General features: G+C 26.8%; 1 protein-coding gene across 1 annotated transcript in view; it reads left to right on the top strand.

Annotated features, from left to right (window-relative positions):
• LOC142231995 (uncharacterized) overlaps positions 1 to 20,200 on the top strand; it is a 65,295-nt gene that overhangs the window by 41,849 nt on the left and 3,246 nt on the right. Inside the window, exons 2-3 of the mRNA XM_075302668.1 lie at positions 7,650 to 7,893; positions 9,096 to 9,572. Coding sequence (XP_075158783.1) covers positions 7,650 to 7,893; positions 9,096 to 9,572 — 721 coding nt within the window. The remainder of the gene's footprint in view (positions 1 to 7,649; positions 7,894 to 9,095; positions 9,573 to 20,200) is intronic.

Genomic DNA, 20,200 nt, shown 5'->3' with positions numbered 1-20,200 from the left:
GTCTAGGTCGCAATTTAAGTCCAATCGCCTTCAAATTCGGCACATGTTCCTTATTTGGGTCAGAATAGAACCCTATTGATTTTGGAAGAAATCGGTTCAGATTTAGATAAAGCTCCCATATATATCTTTCGCCCGATATGCACTAATATGGTCTCAGCAGCCAGAGTTTTATACCAATTTGTTTGAAATTTTGTACAAACATAACACTTAGTCGTACAGTCAAGTGTGCCAAATTTTATTGAAATCGGTTCAGATTTAGATATAGCTCCCATAAATATCTTTCGCCCGATATGGACTTATATGGCCCCAGAAGCCAGATTTTTGGCCGAATTTGGTTGAAATTTTGCACTAAGAGTACAATTAGTAGTATAGTCAAGTGTGAAAAATTTGATTGAAATCGGTTCAGATATAGATATAGCTCCCATATATATCTTTCGTCCGATATGGACTAATATGGTTCTAATAACCAGAGTTTTGGCCCAATTTGATTGAAATTTTGCACAGGGAGTACATTTAGCATTGTAGCTATGGTTGAAATCGGTTTAGATTTAGATATAGCTCCCATATATATGTTTTTTGATTTCGACAAAAATGGTCAAAATACCAACATTTTCCTTGTAAAATCACCACTGCTTTGTCGAAAGTTGTAAAAATGACACTAATTTTCCTAAACTTCTAATACATATATATCGGGCGATAAATCATAAATAAACTTTTGCGAAGCTTCCTTAAAATTGCTTCAGATTTAAATGTTTCCCATATTTATACCCTGCGCCACACTGTGGAACAGGGTATTATTTTTATACCCTCCACCATAGGATGGGGGGTATATTAACTTAGTCATTCCGTTTGTAACACATCGAAATATTGCTCTAAGACCCCATAAAGTATATATATTCTGAGTCGTGGTGAAATTATGAGTCCATCTGAGCATGTCCGTCCGTCCGTCCGTCCGTCCGTCCGTCCGACCGTCCGACCGTCCGTCTGTTGAAATCACGCTAACTTCTGAACGAAGCAAGCTATCGACTTGAAACTTGGCACAAGTAGTTGTTATTGGGCTATATCGGTCCACTTTTACGTGTAGCCCCCATATAAACGGACCCCCAAATTTGGCTTGCGAGGCCTCTAAGAGAAGCAAATTTCATCCGATCCGGCTGAAATTTGGTACATGGTGTAAGTATATGGTCTCTAACAACTATGCAAAAATTGGTCCATATCGGTCCATAATTATATATAGCCCCCATATAAACCGATCCCCCGATTTGGCTTGCGAGGCCTCTAAGAGAAGCAAATTTCATCCGATCCGGCTGAAATTTGGTACATGGTGTTAGTATATGGTCTCTAAAAACCATGCAAAAATTGATCCAAATCGGTCCATAATTATATATAGCCCCCATATAAACCGATCCCCCGATTTGGCTTGCGAAGCCTCTAAGAGAAGCAAATTTCATCCGATCCGGCTGAAATTTGGTACATGGTGTTAGTATATGGTCTCTAAAAACCATTCAAAAATTGATCCACATTGGTCCATAATTATATATAGCCCCCATATAAACCGATCACCAGATTTGACCTCCGTAGCCTCTTGGAAGACCAAAATTCATCTGATTCAGTTGAAATTTGGTAGGTGGTGTTAATATATGGCCTCAAATTCCCATGCAAAAATTGGTCGAAATCGGTCCACAATTATATTTAGCCCCTATATAAACCGATCCCCAGATTTGACCTAAGGAGCCCCTTGGAAGAGCAAAATTCATCCGATTCGGTTGAAATTTGGTACGTGATGTTAGTATATGGTATCCAGCCATGCAGGAATTGATTCATATCAGTCCATAATCATATATAGCCCCCATATAAACCGATCCCGAGATTTGGTTTTGGAGCCTCTTGGAGGAGCAAATTTCATTCGTTAACAATGCCTAACTAGGTCCATATCGGTCTATAGTTATATATAGCCCTCAGATAAATCGATCCCCAATCACACAAAAATTGGTCCATATCAATAATTGTATATAGCCCCCATATAAGCGAGCCCCATATTTCAATTCTGGCTCCCTACGTACAGTGCAAAAGTCCATATCGATTCGTAATTATTTGTAGACTTACCTACACATACTAATGTATACCACGTATGGACTAACAATTTAGAAAACGATTTAAGATACCACAACCCAAGTAATTCGATTGTGGATGACAGTCTTTCGTAGAAGTTTCGACGCAATCCATGGTCGAGGGTACATAAGATTCGGCCTGGCCGAACTTACGGCCGTTTAAAATTTAGATCTACAAAGTGGTGCAGGGTATAATATAGTCGGCCCCGCCCGACTTTAGACTTTCCTTACTTGTTTTTAATTAAATTTAAAATATTCTACAAAAAAAAACTTAATATGTGAATGCGTTTTTTTATTTATGTGAATTTTTTCTCGTGCTATTTTGATAAAAATACTCTTATAATATTCTGTAAATTTTTTTGTGTTCAATGCATTAAAAATTTATGTTTTTTGTAACAAAATTTCAAATTAAAAACATATTGCTCTAAGTTAAGAGAATTTATTTTAGCAAATTTCATAATAATCTCCTTTGTCATTGTAGCAAAACTAATATTAAATTTCAAACAAATGCATGTGCATTTTTTTTAAGTTATTCCAGGAAGTACAAAGTTGTCCAATAATTCTTTGTGTATATAATGTCGAGGTTATTTTTAATATAACAAAAAATTTTCATTATAATTTGTGCTTATTATATGATGAGGAAATTGCGTATTTAATATGTATATAGAATAAAAAGTTACTTAAAGTTGACCTTAAAATATATGCAAGGTTGTTTAGAAAACATTATATTACTATTTGGCGTAATAGGACTAAGTTGTGATTAAATTCATTATTTTAATGAAACTACTTTGGTAATTAAAATGTAATTAAGTCCTTAAGAGCTATTCATCATAATAGTGATAATAAATTTCTTTCACATAGAAATGTCGAAAGAAAAACACGCCCTTATGCAAGGAACTATTTTGCAGAAATTCAATTCTTCCAATAATTTTCATTAATATTTTGTGTAAACTTATCTTGAATGCTGCAACGAATATAATGATAAAGATTAAATACGAAATTGATAGAAAAAGTTGAAGTAAACTTTAAAAAATTGTAATTTATGAAATTACAGTATGTAATGCCTACGCTGTTGTATGTGTGAATGTGGATGGCGGTTGTCAAATTTTTTCTTCTATAGAAAATTTTGTAAAAATTTTATATCTGTAGCAAAATTTTATTTCTATAAAAAATTTTGTCAAAATTTTATTTCTATAGAAAATTTGGTCAAAATTTTATTTCTATAAAAAATTTTGTTAAAATTTTATTTCTATAGAAAATTTGGTCAAATTTTTTTTTCTATAAAAATTTTGTCAAAATTTTATTTTTTTTATAGAAAATTTTGTCAAAATTTTATTTCTATATGAAATTTTGCCAACATTTTATTTTTATAAAAAAGTTTTGTTAAAATATTATTTCTGTACAAAATTTTGTCAAAATTTTATTTCTATGGAAAATGTTGTCAAAATTTTATTTTTTATAGAACATTTTATTTCTAGAGAAATTGTTATCAAAATTTTATTTCTATAGAACATTTTGTCAAAATTTTATTCCTGTAGAAAATTTTGCCAAATTTTATTCCGGTAGAAAATGTTTTAGCTTATAGCCTAAGTGGCTAATGCTGGATTATTCTCTATTAATCTAATATTTACTATAAGTGTAACAAATAAAACAAATTTATCAAAGTTTTATTTGTTTTAATATAAAATTTTGTCAAAATTTAATTCCTATATAAAATTTTGTAGCTGATAATCTAAGTAGCTAATGCTAGATTATTCTCTACTATCCTTATATTTACTATAAGTTTAATAAATAAATAGAAGTCAAAATTTCATTTCAATAGGAAATTTTCTCAATATTTTGTTTCTGTAGAAAATTTTGTCAACATTTTATTTCTGTAGAAAATTTTGCCAAAAATTTATTTCTATGAGAAATTTTGTCAAAATTTTATTTCTATAGAAAATTTGGTCGAAACTTTAATTAGACAGAAAATTTTTTCCAAATATTATTTCAATAGAAAATTTTGTTATAATTTTATTTCTGTAGAATATTTTGTCAAAATTTTATTTCTATCGAAAATTTTGTTAAAATTTTATTTCTATATAAAAATTTGTCAAAATTTTCTTTCTAACGAAAATTTTGTCAAGATTTTATTTCTATAGGAAATTTTGTAAAAATTTTATTTCTATAGAATATTTTGTCAAAATTGTATTTCTATAGAGAATTTTATCAAAATTTTATTTCTATAGAAAATTTTGTTACCATTTTATTTCTATAGTAAATTTTGTCAATTTTTTTTCGTTGTTGTTTTTTATTGCAGCTTAAAACCATACATTGACTAAACTACAAGTGTAGCTTAACCAACAGAGGAAAAGAATGTTTGTCAAATTTATTTGGGCAAAGCCCTATAGACTGCAAGATGGTTGGATGGACGCACGTTTCGGAATTACCACATTCCTCATCAGCATCCTCTACTTGCAGCAAAACTATCAAGTGGTTCAAGTGTGGTTTTTGTTGGGTTTAAGTTGACAAACATTCTTTTCCTCTGTTGGTTAAGCTACACTTGTAGTTTAGTCAATGTATGGTTTTAAGCTGCAATAAAAAACAACAACAATGCTTAAAGAACAAAACCAACAATAACAAAACAAAACAAATTTTTTTTCTATAGAAAATTTTGTCAAAGTTGTACTTCCATTGAAAATTTTGTCAAAAGTTTGATTCTATAGAAAATTTTGTCGTAATTTCGATTTGTTACTTATTATACACCCATCAGCATTCTATGGTATAAAAATATTATATATTAAGAAGTTACAGTATAAATGCATGAGCTTTTGTATGTGTGAAGACTATATCATAGTTTTAGGAGTCTTTTGTTTTCAATGACTGTGAATGGATTCATATAAATGAAAATTCATTTTCTTTATAATATAGTTTCTTGCAATATTATAACCAACTGTATAATACAGTACAACACTAAAGTATATGAATTAAGTTTATTTTATGAATATGTTAAAATTGAAATTAAATTAATTTTAAATATGATTTCAATGTTGCCTTAAAATAAAAATTTTTACAAAAATTTCTATAGAAATAAAATGTTGACAAAATTTTCTATAGAAATAAAATTTTGAAAAAATTTTCTATAGAAATAAAATTTTGACAAACTTTTCTATAGAAATGAAATTTTGAAAAAATTTTCTATATTTTGAGAAAATTTGTATTAAGCACCTGTTTGCTCTAGGGCGCATAGTTTATGAGATATGAGCAAAACAAATTTTTCATATAAAAATTTCAATTTTTTCAGAATTTGGATGGAATTTTTTGTATAGAAATAAAATTTTGACAAAATTTTCTATAGAAATAAAATGTTCTATAGTTATAAAATTTTCACAAAAATTTCTATAGAAATAAAATTTTGAAAAAAATTTCTATAGAAATAAAATGTCTATAGAAATTTCTATAGAAATAAAATTTTGACAAATTTTTCTTCAGAAATAAAATTTTGACAAAAATTTCTATAGAAATAAAATGTTGACAAAATTTTCTATAGAAATAAAATTTTGGTGCAATCTTCCATAGAAATAAAATTTTGGTGCAATCTTCCATAGAAATAAAATTTTGACAAAATCTTCTATAGAAATAAAATTTTGACAGAATTTTCTCTGGAAATAAAATTTTGACAAAATTTTCTATAGAAATAAAATTTTGAAAAAATTTTCTATATTTTGAGAAAATTTGTATTAAGCACCTGTTTGCTCTAGGGCGCATCGTTTATGAGATATGAGCAAAACAAATTTTTCATATAAAAATTTCAATTTATTCAGGATTTGGATGGAATTTTTTGTATAGAAATAAACTTTTGACAAAATTTTCTATAGAAATAAAATTTTGGTAAAATCTTCTATAGAAATAAAATGTTGACAAAATCTTCTCTAGAAATAAAATTTTGACAAAAATTTCTATAGAAATAAAATTTTGGTGAAATCTTTTATAGAAATAAAATTTTGACAAAAATTTCTATAGAAATAAAATGTTGACAACATTTTCTATAGAAATAAAATTTTATTGAAATCTATAGATTTTCACAAAATTTAGTATATAAATAAAATTTTGGCAAAATTTTGTATAGAAATAAAATTTAGTATGGAAACAAAAATTTGTTAAAAAAAGATTAAACTGTTTTCTCCACAAAATCACCAAATGTCTATAGAATTTTCTATAGAAATAAAATTTTGACAACAATTTCTATAGAAATAAAATTTTGACAATAATTTCTATAGAAATAAAATTTTTGCAAAATTTTGTATAGAAATAAAATTTTGACAAAATTTTCTATAGAAATAAAATGTTCTATAAAAATAAAATTTTGACAAAAATTTCTATAGCAATAAAATTTTGACAAAATTATCTATAGAAATAAAATTTTGGTGAAATCTTCTATAGAAATAAAATTTTGACAAAATTTTCTCTAGAAATAAAATTTTGACAAAAATTTTTATAGAAATAAAATTTTGGAAAAATTTTGTATAGAAATAAAATTTTGACAAAAATTTCTATAGAAATAAAATTTTGGAAAAATTTTGTATAGAAATAAAATTTTGGCACAATTTTCTCCAGAAATCAATTTTTGACAAAATTTTCTATAGAAATAAAATTTTGACAAAAACTTCTATAGAAATAAAATGTTGACAACATTTTCTGTAGAAATAAATTTTATTGAAATCTTCTATAGAAATAAAATTTTGACAAAATTTTCTATAGAAATAAAATTTTGACAAAATTTTGTATATAAATAAAATTTTGGCAAAATTTTTTATAGAAATAAAATTTAGTATAGAAACAAAAATTTGTTAAAAAAGATTAAACTGTTTTCTCCACAAAATCACCAAATGTCTATAGAATTTTCTATAGAAATAAAATTTTGACAACAATTTCTATAGAAATAAAATTTTGACAAAAATTTCTATAGAAATAAACTTTTGACAAAATTTTCTATAGAAATTAAATGTTGACAAAATTTTCTACAGAAATAAAATTTTGACAAAATTTTGTATATAAATAAAATTTTGACAACATTTTTTATAGAAATAAAATGTTGACAAAATTTTTTATAGAATTAAAATGTTGACAAAGTTTTCTACAGAAATAAAATTTTGACAAAATTTTGTATATAAATAAAATTTTGACAAAATTTTTTATATAAATAAAATTTTCATAAAATATTTTATATAAATAAAATTTTCATAAAATTTCTATAGAAATAAAATTTAGTATAGAAACAAAAATTTGTTAAAAAATATTAAACTGTTTTCTCCACAAAATCCCCAAATTTATGGAAATTCAACACCAAATCCCCAAGTCCCCAACTCAGAAATTTCGTCCCCATTCACGAAAAAATATCCCCAATGCTGGCAACACTGTTCTTTACCCTCCCCAAAATTTGTCATACTTTGTAATTTATGCCATGCCTAAAAGTATGCTTTAGTTTCGAAACACATAAACAAATTTTCTGATATCCCATTGTAATTACATTTGTTTTTGCTTTTTCTATTTTTCCAGATTGTCTTCGTTTTATCAGCGTTATTGGTTTGTGCTTATGCCAAACCTGGTGGTCCAGCTGCCTATTCAATTTCAGCCGATAGTGCTGATCATGCCTCGGTGGGACAAACACAAGAACACACTGTCAAAGGTCATTATGGTCAATCATCACAATCGGACTATGCTAGTCATGTACAAACCGCTCATTCACAATCCCATGTACAACGTTCAAGCACTAGTAATGATGCCGGTTATGCTGCCCCAGGTAAGTCGAAATGGAAATGGAAGCAAAAAAAAATATTTTATATTTTAAAGAAAACTACAAACAGTAAAACCATAACTCTTAACATTACAAAAATATATTTATAATATACAAAACCTAAGAAATCTTATACCTTATACAATATGACCAATACCTTTATACCTTTGTGTTATAGGTTAATAGGTGGTCTAACTCTTATCTTTGAAAACTAAACGCCTGCCATATATGCACCTCAAAGAAATACTTCATAACTCACCCACAGCCGTAATCATTATCACACGCTACTCATACAATCACCCATTTAAGTATAGAGGACGTCGTCATTTTCAATTGCTTTTATAAAAATAAGAAGCAAAAAATAAATAACTTAACAACAAAATTAAAATATGCCACATAAAGTTTATGTGTTATGTATTAATTTAATCATATGAGGTTTTTTATGCGTATAAGCGCAATAACATAAATCATACGACCCAAAGGCCTGTGAATTAATATCAATTATACGTTCCGTGGGTTATATGCAAATATAAAATCAAAAAGTTTTTAAACCTGAAATAAATTATATATAATTTTTTTCTAATTTAAAGAAAAAAAATTCAAATTAAAAAAAAAAATTAAAATTTTTACTCCAAGAAAATGTGCGTAAAAACAATATAAGTAACGTTAATCATACGACCCTAAGACCTTTGAATTAATATCACTTATACGGCCCGTGGGTTATATATAGTCAATAATATAAAATAAAGAATATTTAAATGTAAAGAATATTTTAATGTAATTAAATCTTGTGAGGGAATTTCAAAAGTCAACGAAATTAAAAAATATTAAAAAATGAAAGCTATGCGTATAAACAATATTAGTAAAATAAATCATACGACCTTAGGGCCTATCGATTAATAACACTTATATGCTCAGAAGGTCTAGTTTTTATAATGAAATCCATATTTAGTAAATATTCAAATATTAAAATGAAAAAAATATATATATTTTCCCCAAAAATAGATCATAATTTTTGCTTTTAATTTTTTTTTCAAACCAAATAAATATCAATTGAAAATGTTATAGTCCTCTAGCACTGTTTGTTTGTATTTATTTTATTATCGTTGTCGTATCTAACCCCTTATATGTTTGTATCCACACCGTACGATTGTTGCTATTGTGTATGTGTTTTATTTTGCTGGCCATCTAACATCTTAAATATAAAGCTCATGTAGTTGCTGCTGCTCCAGTAGCTCATGCCGTTGCTGCTCCCGCCGTGGTAGCTCATGCAGCTCCTGCAATTTCGGTGGCACATGCAGCTCCTGCATACTCTCATGGAATTTCATATGCTGCTGCGGCTCCAGCTATTTCACATGGTATCTCGTATGCTGCTGCTGCCCCTGCTATTTCCCATGGAATCTCTTATGCCGCTGCGGCTCCTGCTATTTCACATGGTATCTCTTATGCCGCTTCTGCTCCGGCCATTTCACATGGTATCTCTTATGCCGCTCCTGCCATTTCGCATGGTATCTCGTATGCCGCTGCTGCTCCTGCAATTTCTCATGGTATTAGCTACGCTGCTGCTGCTCCTGCCATTTCTCATGGTATTAGCTATGCTGCTCCAGCCTATTCTGCATCCTATAAAATTGCAGCTGCTCCAACCTATACAACATCCTATAAAGTTGCAGCTGCTCCAGCTTATGGTAGGTTTTCAAATGTAGTAAGGTAATTTTTGTTTGTTTGAATTTTAAATGCTTTGAAATGCTTTTTTTTTTGTTTAAAAAAATATGCACCATTTTGTATTTTGTTGTAGTGCTTTAAATGCACCTTATGTATTTTTTTTTGTATCAATTTTCGATCATACTAATTGTTGAATATTTTATTTAAAAATAATCGCAAATATATTGTTTTATAGTTATTGTGTAGGGGAACGTATACCCAATGTAAATTGCTGTAATATATCATACGACCGGGTGGCTATCGAATTAATATCACTTATACGTAAATGGTCCCAATGGGGAGAAGTTTGATAAAACATATGAATATTTAGTTTTTATTTGCATCGAGATATCGTTTTAAGCCATGGGAACGAAAAGTCGAGGAAATGTATAAGATATAATGAGTATTGCTGCTGGACAATATAGGATTATTAAATGAGTTAAAAACTCCAAAGTTCTGGAACAAAATAATTTGAAACATAGTTTTTGAAAATTCATTTTTAATTTTCTGAAGTACGTATATTGAATACGTAATATCGTTTTGTTTATTTCATAGGAGTGGTCGTAAAGTATTTTTGGTTTATTTTTGAAACTGGAATTTGACAAAAATTTATTCGTATAGAAAATTTTGCATAAAAGTTTTTTGTTAAAAATTTGTTCGTATAGAAAATATTGTCAATGTTTTATTTCTTTAGAAAATTTTGTGAAAATTTTATTTCTCTAGAAAATTTTGTGAAAATTTTATTTCTATAGAAAATTTTTTCAAAATTCTAATCCTATTGAAAGTTTTTTAAAAATTGTATTCTATAGAAAATGTTACAACATTTTATTTCTATAGAATATTTTTGGGAGCCACCGTGGTGCAATCGTTAGCATGCCCGCCTTGCATACACAAGGTCGTGGGTTCGATTCCTGCTTCGACCGAATGCTGGTGACATTTCTGAGGGTTTAAAAGCTTCTCTAAGTGGTTTCACAGCAATGTGGAATGCCGTTCGGACTCGGCTATAAAAAGGAGGTCCCTTGTCATTGAGCTTAACATGGAATCGGGCAGCACTCAGTGATAAGAGAGAAGTTCACCAATGTGGTATCACAATGGACTGAATAGTCTCAGTGAGCCAGATACATCGGGCTGCCACCTAACCTAACCTAACCTAACCTATAGAATATTTTGTTAAAAATTTTATTTCTATAGAAAGTTTTGTCAAAATTTTATTTCCATTGAAAATTTTTTTAAAAATTTTATTTCTATAGAAAACTTTATCAAAATTTTATTTTTTTATAATATTTTCTCAACATTTTCTTTCTCCAACAAAGTTTTTCAAAATTTTATTTCTATAGAAAATTGTAACGAAATTGTATTTCTATTGAAATTTTTCTCAAAATTTTGTTTCAATAAAAGATTTTGTCAACCTTTTATTTCTTTAGAAAATATTGTCAAAAGTTTATTTTATTGAAAATTTTATCAAAATATTAATTCTATAGAAAATCTAGTCAAAAAATGTTTTTGATAGAAAAATTTGTAAAATTTTTAAATTGAAAATTTCATTGAAATTTTTTCAAAATTTTATTTCTATAGAAAATTTTTTCAAAATTTTATTTCTATAGAAAATTTTTTTTATAAATTTATTTCTATTGATTTTTTTTTTAATTTTATTTCTATAGAAAATTTTGTCAAGATTTTATTTCTATAAATTTTTTCTAAAATTTTATTTCAATAGAGAATTTTGCAAAATGTTATTTTTATAGAAAATGTTATTTTAAATTTACTCCTCTGCAAAATTTTGTCAAAAGTTTATTTCTATAGAATGTTTTCTGAAATTTTATTTGTATTGAAAATTTTCTCAAAATTTTGCTTCTAAAGAAAAGGTTGTCAAAAAATTTTCTAAAAAATTTCTTAAAAATTTAATATTATAGAAAATTTTCTACAATTTATTTCTATAGAAAATTTTGTCAAAATTTTATTTCTATTGGTTTTTTTTTTAATTTTATTTCTATTGATTTTTTTTAACATTTTATTTCTATCGAAAGTTTTGTCGAAATTTTATTTCTTTTTCTCAATATTTTCTTTCTCCAAAAATTTTTGTCAAAATTTTATTTCTATAGAAATTTTTTTCAAAATTTTATTTCAATAAAACATTATGTCAACTTTTTATTTCTATAGAAAATATTTTCAAAAGTTTATTTTTATTGAAAATTTTGTCAAAATATTAATTCTACAGAAAATCTAGTAAAATTTTTTTTTTATAGAAAAAATTTTCAAATTTTTAAATTTAAATTTTAATTGAAATTTTTCTCAAAATTTTATTTCTATAGAATTTTTTTTTTCAAAATTTTATTTCTATAGAAAATTTTTTTCAAAATTTTATTTCTATAGATATTTTTTTCAAAAATGTATTTCTATAGAAAATTTTGTCAACATTTTTTTTGTCAAGATTTTATTTCTATAAATATTTTCTGAAATTTTATTTCAATAGAGAATTTTGCAAAATGTTACTTTTATAGAAAATTGTATTTTAAATTTACTTCTCTGGAAAATTTTGTCAACTTTTTATTTCTATAGAAAATATTGTCGAAAGTTTATTTCTATTGAAAATTTTGTCAAAATATTAATTCTATGGAAAATCTAATAAAAAATGTTTTTCTTTTTGTTATAGAAAAACGTGTTAAATTTTTCCTTCTATAGAAGGGAGCCACCGTGGTGCAATGGTTAGCATACCCGCCTTGCATACACAAGGTCGTGGGCTCGATTCCTGCTACGACCGAACACCAAAAAGTTTTTCAGCGGTGGATTATCCCACCTCAGTAATGCTGGTGACATTTCTGAGGATTTCAAAGCTTCTCTAAGTGGTTTCACTAGAATGTGGAACGCCGTTCGGACTCGGCTATAAAAAGGAGGTCCCTTGTCATTGAGCTTAACATGGAATCGGGCAGCACTCAGTGATAAGAGAGAAGTTCACCACTGTGGTATCACAATGGACTGAATAGTCTAAGTTAGCCTAATACATCGGGCTGCCACATAACCTAACCTAACCGACTTCTATAGAAAATTTTCAAAAAAATAAATATTTCTATAGAAATTTTTTTCAAAATTTTATTTCTATAGAAAATTTTGTCAAAAATTTTTCTATCGAAAATTTTGTCAAAATTTTATTTCTATAGAGAAGTTTGTAAAATATTATTTGTATAGAAAATTTTATTTTAAATTTACTCTTATACAAAATTGTGTCAACATTTGATTCCTATAGAAAATTTAGTCAAAATTTTATTTCTATAGAATGTTTTCTAAAATTTTATTTCTATTAAAAATTTTCACAAAATTTTGTTTCTAAAGAAAATTTTGTTAACATTTTAGTTCTATATAAGATTTTTTAGAAATTTAATATTATAAAAAATTTTCTAACATTTTATTTCGATAGAAAATTTTTTTTAAAATTTTATTTCTATAGATTTTTTTTTTTTAACATTTTATTTCTATCGAAAATTTTGTCACAATTTTATTTCTATAGATAACTTTGTCAAAAATTTATTTTTTTATGATATTTTCTCAACATTTTCTTTCTGCAACAAATTTTGTCAAAATTGTATTTCTATAAAAATTGTAACAAAATTTTATTTCTATTGAAATTTTTCTCAAAATTTTGTTTCAATAAAAAATTTTGTCAACTTTTTATTTCTATAGAAAATTTTGTCAAAATTTTATTGATATTGAAAATATTCTCAAAATTTTGATTTTAAAGAAAACGTTGTCAAAATTGTATAAAAAGATTTCTAAAAATTCAAAATTACAGAAAATTTTCTAAATTTCTATAGAAAATTTTGTCAAGATTTTAGTTCTATTGATTTTTTTTTTTTAATTTTTATTTCTATCGACCCTTTTGTCGAAGTTTTATTTCTATAGAAAACTTTGTCAAAATTTTATTTTTTTATAATATTTTCTCAACATTTTCTTTCTCCAACAAATTTTGTCAAAATTTTATTTATTATAAATATTCCTGCTGGCGTTCCCTAAGATTTTTATACCCTCCACCATAGGAAGGGGGGTATATTAACTTTGTCATTCCGTTTGTAACACGTCGAAATATTGGTTTAAGACCCCACAAAGTATATATATTCAGGGTCATGGTGAAATTCTGAGTCGATCTAACTATGTCCGTTCGTCTGCCCGTCTATGCGGCTGTCCTACCGTCTGTGGAAATCACGTTAACTTTCGAACGAAACAAGCTTTCGACTTTACATCAATAACAACCACTTGTGCAGAGCTTCAAGTGGTTGTTATTGATGTAAATCGGATGGTATTACAAATGGGCCATATCGGACCCTCAGATTTGGCTTGCGGAGGCTCTATAAGGAGCAAATTTCATCCGATCCGGTTGAAATTTGGTTCGTGGTGTAGGTATATGACTTCTAACACCCATGCAGAACTTGGTCCATATCGGTCCATAATTATATAAAGCCTCCATAAAAATCGATCCACAGATTTAACCTCCTCTTGGAGTAGCAAACCTCTTGGAGTAGCAAAATTCATCCGATCCGTTTGAAATTTGGTACGTCTCTAACAACCATGCAAAAATGTATCTATATCGGTCCATAAATATATATATAGCCCCCATATAAACCGATCCCTAGATTTTGCTTGCGGATCCTCTTAGAGGAGCAAATTTTATCCGATTCCGTTGAAATAAATAGATCCCCAGATTTTGCTTTCGGAGCCTCTTGGAGGACCTAATTTCGTCCGATTCGGTTGCAATTTTCTATGTTGTGTAAATATATGGTCACTAACACCTATACAAATATTTATCCGTATCGGTCTATAATTGTATAGCCCCCATACAATTATGGGGGCTATACGATTTGACCTCCGGAGCCCCTTGGAGAAGCAAAATTCATCGGATTCGGTTGAAATTTTCTATGTTGTTAAATATATAGTCACTAACAACTATGCAAAAATGTATCCATATCGGTCTATAATTATATATAGCCCCCATGTTATGTTAGGTTAGGTGGCAGCCCGATGTATCAGGCTCACTTAGACTATTCAGTCCATTGTGATACCACATTGGTGAACTTCTCTCTTATCACTGAGTGCTGCCCGATTCCATGTTAAGCTCAATGACAAAGGACCTCCTTTTTATAGCCGAGCCCGAACGGCGTTCCACATTGCAGTGAAACCTCTTGGAGAAGCTTTGAAACCCTCTGTTCGGTTGAAGCAGGAATCGGACCCACGACCTTGTGTATGCAAGGCGGTCATGCTAACCATTGCACCACGGTGGCCCCTATATAAACCGATCCCCAGATTTCACCCTCGGAGCCCCTTGGAGAAGCAAAATTCTTCCGATTCGGTTGAAATTTGGTACATTGTCCTTAGTCCATATCGGTCTATAGTTAAATAGCCCCCAGATAAACCGATACCCAATCACACAAATATTAGTCTATATCGGTTCATAATTGTATATAGCCCCCATATAAATTGACCCCCATATTTTAATTCCTCCTCACTTACGGCCGTATTTACCGTATCTTACTTAAGAGGTTGTTCTGATAGACAAGACTTCTTTCATATCAACATAATTCAATTCCATTTGAAATTCGAATCTCGTCAGTTAAAAGAATTAGACTTTTCATTTGGAGATTTGTTTGGCTTAATAGAAAAAAATTATGTTAGCTTTCCCAATAATCCATGGCCCTTAAATTATAAAATTCTCAAGGCTAAATAAGAAAATCTAACAATATGATTTTTCCATTTTACATGGTATATAAGTATACTTTATGTCAAGTATATCAATGAATCATACGCCCGATGGGCTAGTAAATTAATATCAATTATACGTATGTAGTAACCTCTTAAAAGTTTCTCTTTTTTATATTTCTGTGTTGAATTAGAAATATATGTGTGTTTGAGTTTTATCATTTCCTTTCCTAAAAAAAAGCTGCCGTTGTTTTTTTTTATAATCCCAAGATATTTAACTTTGCACTCCCTCGTAAGAAGCTGTTCGGAAAGACATGACTTTACTAAGATTTAATATACATTTCAATGACACTTTTTTTGACATGAAATGCCAAAAGATATGAGATAATGACTAAGGGACGTTAATCACAATTAATCGAAAAAGGATAAAGTTTCATTCTCTCGTGTGTTTAATTGAAAACAGAAACTTCAATGTATTCCATACATTTTATAACATAACGAAGAGATAAGGATCAGCAATCAACTGTGACATATAGCTCATTTGGGAGAGAATGATATTTATTTTTCGTATTGCATATTAAGGATGTATGTCGATATTAAGGGAGAATTTCAATGGATATGGTTTTCTTTCACATGTCTTTTCATTATTGAATACAAACGTGTCGTTTAAAAATATATTCCGGGAAATGAAAATCTCTATGTAGCTGCTAAGAAAATTACTCCAAAAAAAAAAATCGATGGATACTCTTAAGGGAAGGACATCTACATTATTCGTTATAAACACACAGTGCAACAAGAAAAAAAGATCACTTAGGTTCAAATCCCTCGGTTGTTTAATAATTTAAAAGGCCCTGATATTAGGGGAATCACAACGTCGATGTTTCGGCATTTAAAAATTTGGAAAAATCCTAATTGTGCAAACTTTTTTTAAATAAGAAAAGGTGACCTTTGATTAATTGTAAAGTTGACTTTTTCACCCACACTGGAATAGTGAGCTTTGAGGTAATTTGACTTTTTCTTTGGATACTTATTGGTGCAAAAAGTGTTCATATTGTCAATTTTAATATTTCGTTTTTACAGCAAATCAAGTTTTTTTTTAATTTTAATTTAAGTTTTTTTTTTTGCTTGCATCAATCTCTCTCAATCACATTGCGACTTAAAAACGAAACTTCATCAATCTCTATTTAAATGGGATTATTGAAATTGAGTGTCATGTTTATTTCCTTTTTCTGTTGTGCTTTAAATTCATTTCCATCCTATCCTTAACTGGATGGAAATGAATTTAAAGCATGTCATTTTGGCCAACCGCAATATTGTGGTTTGATTGATGATTTTCATGGTAAGAAATAAACATAAAAAAATACATTTATTCAGTATGGCTGTTCATTTGTTTTAATTATAACGTGCTTTCTGTTTATTTAAATCTACACACACACATGCAGTCATTCACATGAAAAAGTTGTGATTTGTATTGGTTGTGAGTGATTATAACCATCCATTCGATTTCATATGAAAGATATAATGCAATGAAAATAATATGTTAACGATAAATGAAATCTGAATTTTTTTGTTTTGTTTATTTGTCGAGTTGATGAGTTGCAATTAAGGGATAATTAAAAATAATATGCTTTAAAAGTATTTTCAACACATTTAGGAAAAAAATATATTACAGAGAAATCTATCAAATTTGGATACTCCGATAAACGGACACCTCTAAAAAGTAAAGAAATAAAATTTTCATATAGAAAATACAAATAAAATTTTGACAAAATTCGCTATAAAACTAAAATTTTGACCAAATTTTATATAGAAATAAAATTTTGAAAAAATTTTCTATAGAAATAAAATTTTGAAAAAATTTCAATGAAATTTTCAATTTAAAAATTTTAAAAATTTTTCTATAAAAAACATTTTTTGACTAGATTTTCTATAGAATTAATATTTTGACAAAATTTTCAATAAAATGAACTTTTGTCAATATTTTCTAAAGAAATAAAAATTGACAAAATCTTTTATTGAAACAAAATTTTGAGAAAAATTTTAATAGAAATACAATTTCGTTACAATTTTCTATAGAAATAAAATTTTGAAAAACTTTGTTGGAGAAAGAAAATGTTGAGAAAATATTATAAAAAAATAAAATTTTGACAAAGTTTTCTATAGAAATAAAATTTTAAAAAAATTTTCAATGGAAATAAAATTTTGACAAAATTTTCTATAGAAATAAAATTTTAACAAAATATTCTATAGGTTAGGTTAGCTTAGGCTAGGTGGCAGCCCGATGTATCAGGCTCACTTAGACTATTCAGTCCATTGTAATACCACATTGGTGAACTTCTCTCTTATCACTGAGTGTTGGCCGATTCCATGTTAAGCTCAATGACAAAGGAACCTCATTTTTATAGCCGAGCCCAAATGGCGTTTCACATTGCTGCGAAATCACTAAGAGAAGCTGCAAAACATTCAGAAATATCACCAGCATTACACCGCTGAAAAGCTTTTTAGAATTGAACCCACGAACTTGTGTATGCAAGGTGGGCATGCTAATCATTGCACCACGGTGGCTCCCAAAATTTGAGATAGAAATAAAATTTTGACAAAATTTTATATTTTGAAAATTTTTTTTTATAGAAGTAAAATTAAAAAAAAAAAAAAAAAACAACGATAGAAGTAACATTTTGACAAAATTTTTGATCGAAATCAAATTTTGACTCAATTTTGGTAGAAACAAAATTTAAAAAAAAAAATTCTATGGAAATCAAATTATGACTAAATTTTTGTAGATATAAAATTTGGACAAAATTTTTATGGAAATTAAATTTTGGCAAAAAATTTTATAGAAATAAAATTTTGGCAAATTTTTTCTATAGACATAAAATTTTGACAAAATTTTCAATAGAATTAAAAATTTGGCAAAATATCTTTACAAATAAAATTTTGGCAAAATTTCCTATAAAAATAAAATTTTGACAAAATTTTCTGTAGTAATAAAATGTTGACATAATTTTCGGTAGAAATAAAATTTTGACAAAATTTTCTATAAGAAAAAAACTGTGACAAAATTTCTTAAAGAACTAAAATTTTGACAAAATTTTCTATAGAAATAAAATTTTGGCAAAATTTTTCTACAGAAATAAGATTTTGACAAAATTTTCTATAGACACAAAATTTTCCATAGATATAAAATTTTGCAAATTTGTTCTATACACATACAATTTCGACCAAATTTTGAATGCAAATAAATTTTTGACAAAAATTTCAATAGAAATAAAATTTTGGCAAAATTTCCTTACAAATAAAATTTTTGGTAAAATTTCCTAATAAAATTTTGACAAAATTTCCTGTGGAAACAAAATTTTGACATAATTTTCTGTAGAAATAAAATTTTGACAAAATTTTCTATAAGAAAAAAGACTGTGACAAAATTTCCTATAGAAATAAAATTTTGACAAAATTTTCTATGGAAATAATATTCTGACAAAATTTTCTAAAGAAAAAAAAATGTTGACAAAATTTTCTATATTAATAAAATTTTCTTAGGGAAAAAACTGTGACAAAATTTCCTAAAGAAAAAAAAATTTCTACAAAACTTTCTACAGAAATAAAATTTTGGCAAATTTTCTATAGAAATAACATTTTAACAATATTTTCTATAGACACAAAATTTTGTATAGAAATAAAATTTTGAAAAATCTTCTATAGAAATAATTTTTTTACAAAATTTTCTGAAGAAATAAAATATATCAAATATTGTTCTGTAGAAATAAAATGTCGACAAAATTTTCTATACGAAAAAAAACTGTGACAAAATTTCCTATCGAAATAAAATTTTGACAAATTTTCTATAGAAAAAAAATTATGACCAAATCTTCTATAGAAATAAAATTTTGACTAAATTTTCTACAGAAATAACATTTTGGCAAAAAGTCCTATAGACACAACATTTTCTATGGAAATAAAATTTTTACAAAATCTATAGAAATAAAATTTTAACAAAATTTTCTATAGAAGTAAAATTTTTACAAAATCTTCTACAGAAATATAATTTTGAAAAAATTTTCTATAAGAAAAAAACTCTGACAAAATATCCTACAGAAATAAAATTTTTACAAAATTTTCTATAGAAATAAAATTTTGGCAAAATTTTCTACAGAAATAACACTTCGAAAAAATTTTCTATAGACACAAAATTTTCTATAGAAATAAAATTTTAACAAAATTTTCTAAAGAAATAAAATTTTAACAAAATTTTCTAAAGAAATAAAATTTTGACAAAGTTTTCTAGAGAAATAAAATTTTGACAAAATTTTCTATGGAAATAAAATTTTGAGAAAATTTTCTATAGAAATAAAATTTTTATAAAATTTTCCAAAGGAAAAAAACTGTGACAAAATTTCCTAAAGAAATGAAATTTTTACAAAATTTTCTATTGAAATAAAATTTTGGCAAAATTTGCTACAGAAATAAAATTTTGGCAAAATTTTCTACAGAAATAACATTTTGACAAAATTTTCTATAGACACAAAATTTTCCATAGAAATAAAATTTTTACAAAATTTTCTATAGAAATAAAATTTTAACAAAATATTCTATAGAAATAAGATTTTGACAAATACTTCTATAGAAATAAAATTTTAACAAAATTTTCTAAAAAAGTAAAATGTTGACAAAATTTTCTATAGAAATAAAGTTTTGACAAAATTTTCTGTAGACATAAAATTTTGACATACTTTTCTATAGACATAAAATGTTGACAAAATTTTCTATAGACACAAAATTTTCTATGGAAATAAAATTTTGACAAAATCTTCTATAGAAATAAAATGTTAACAAAATTTTCTATAGATATAAAATTATGACAAAATCATCTATAGGAATAAAATGTTGACAAAATTTTCTACAGAAATAACATTTTGACAAAATTTTC

The sequence above is a fragment of the Haematobia irritans genome, chromosome 3, assembly GCF_050003625.1.
Source record: "Haematobia irritans isolate KBUSLIRL chromosome 3, ASM5000362v1, whole genome shotgun sequence".
NCBI classification, from domain to species: Eukaryota; Metazoa; Arthropoda; class Insecta; order Diptera; family Muscidae; genus Haematobia; species Haematobia irritans.
The sequence above is the reverse complement of the archived record's forward strand: the minus strand, read 5'-3'. Positions and strand labels throughout refer to the sequence as shown.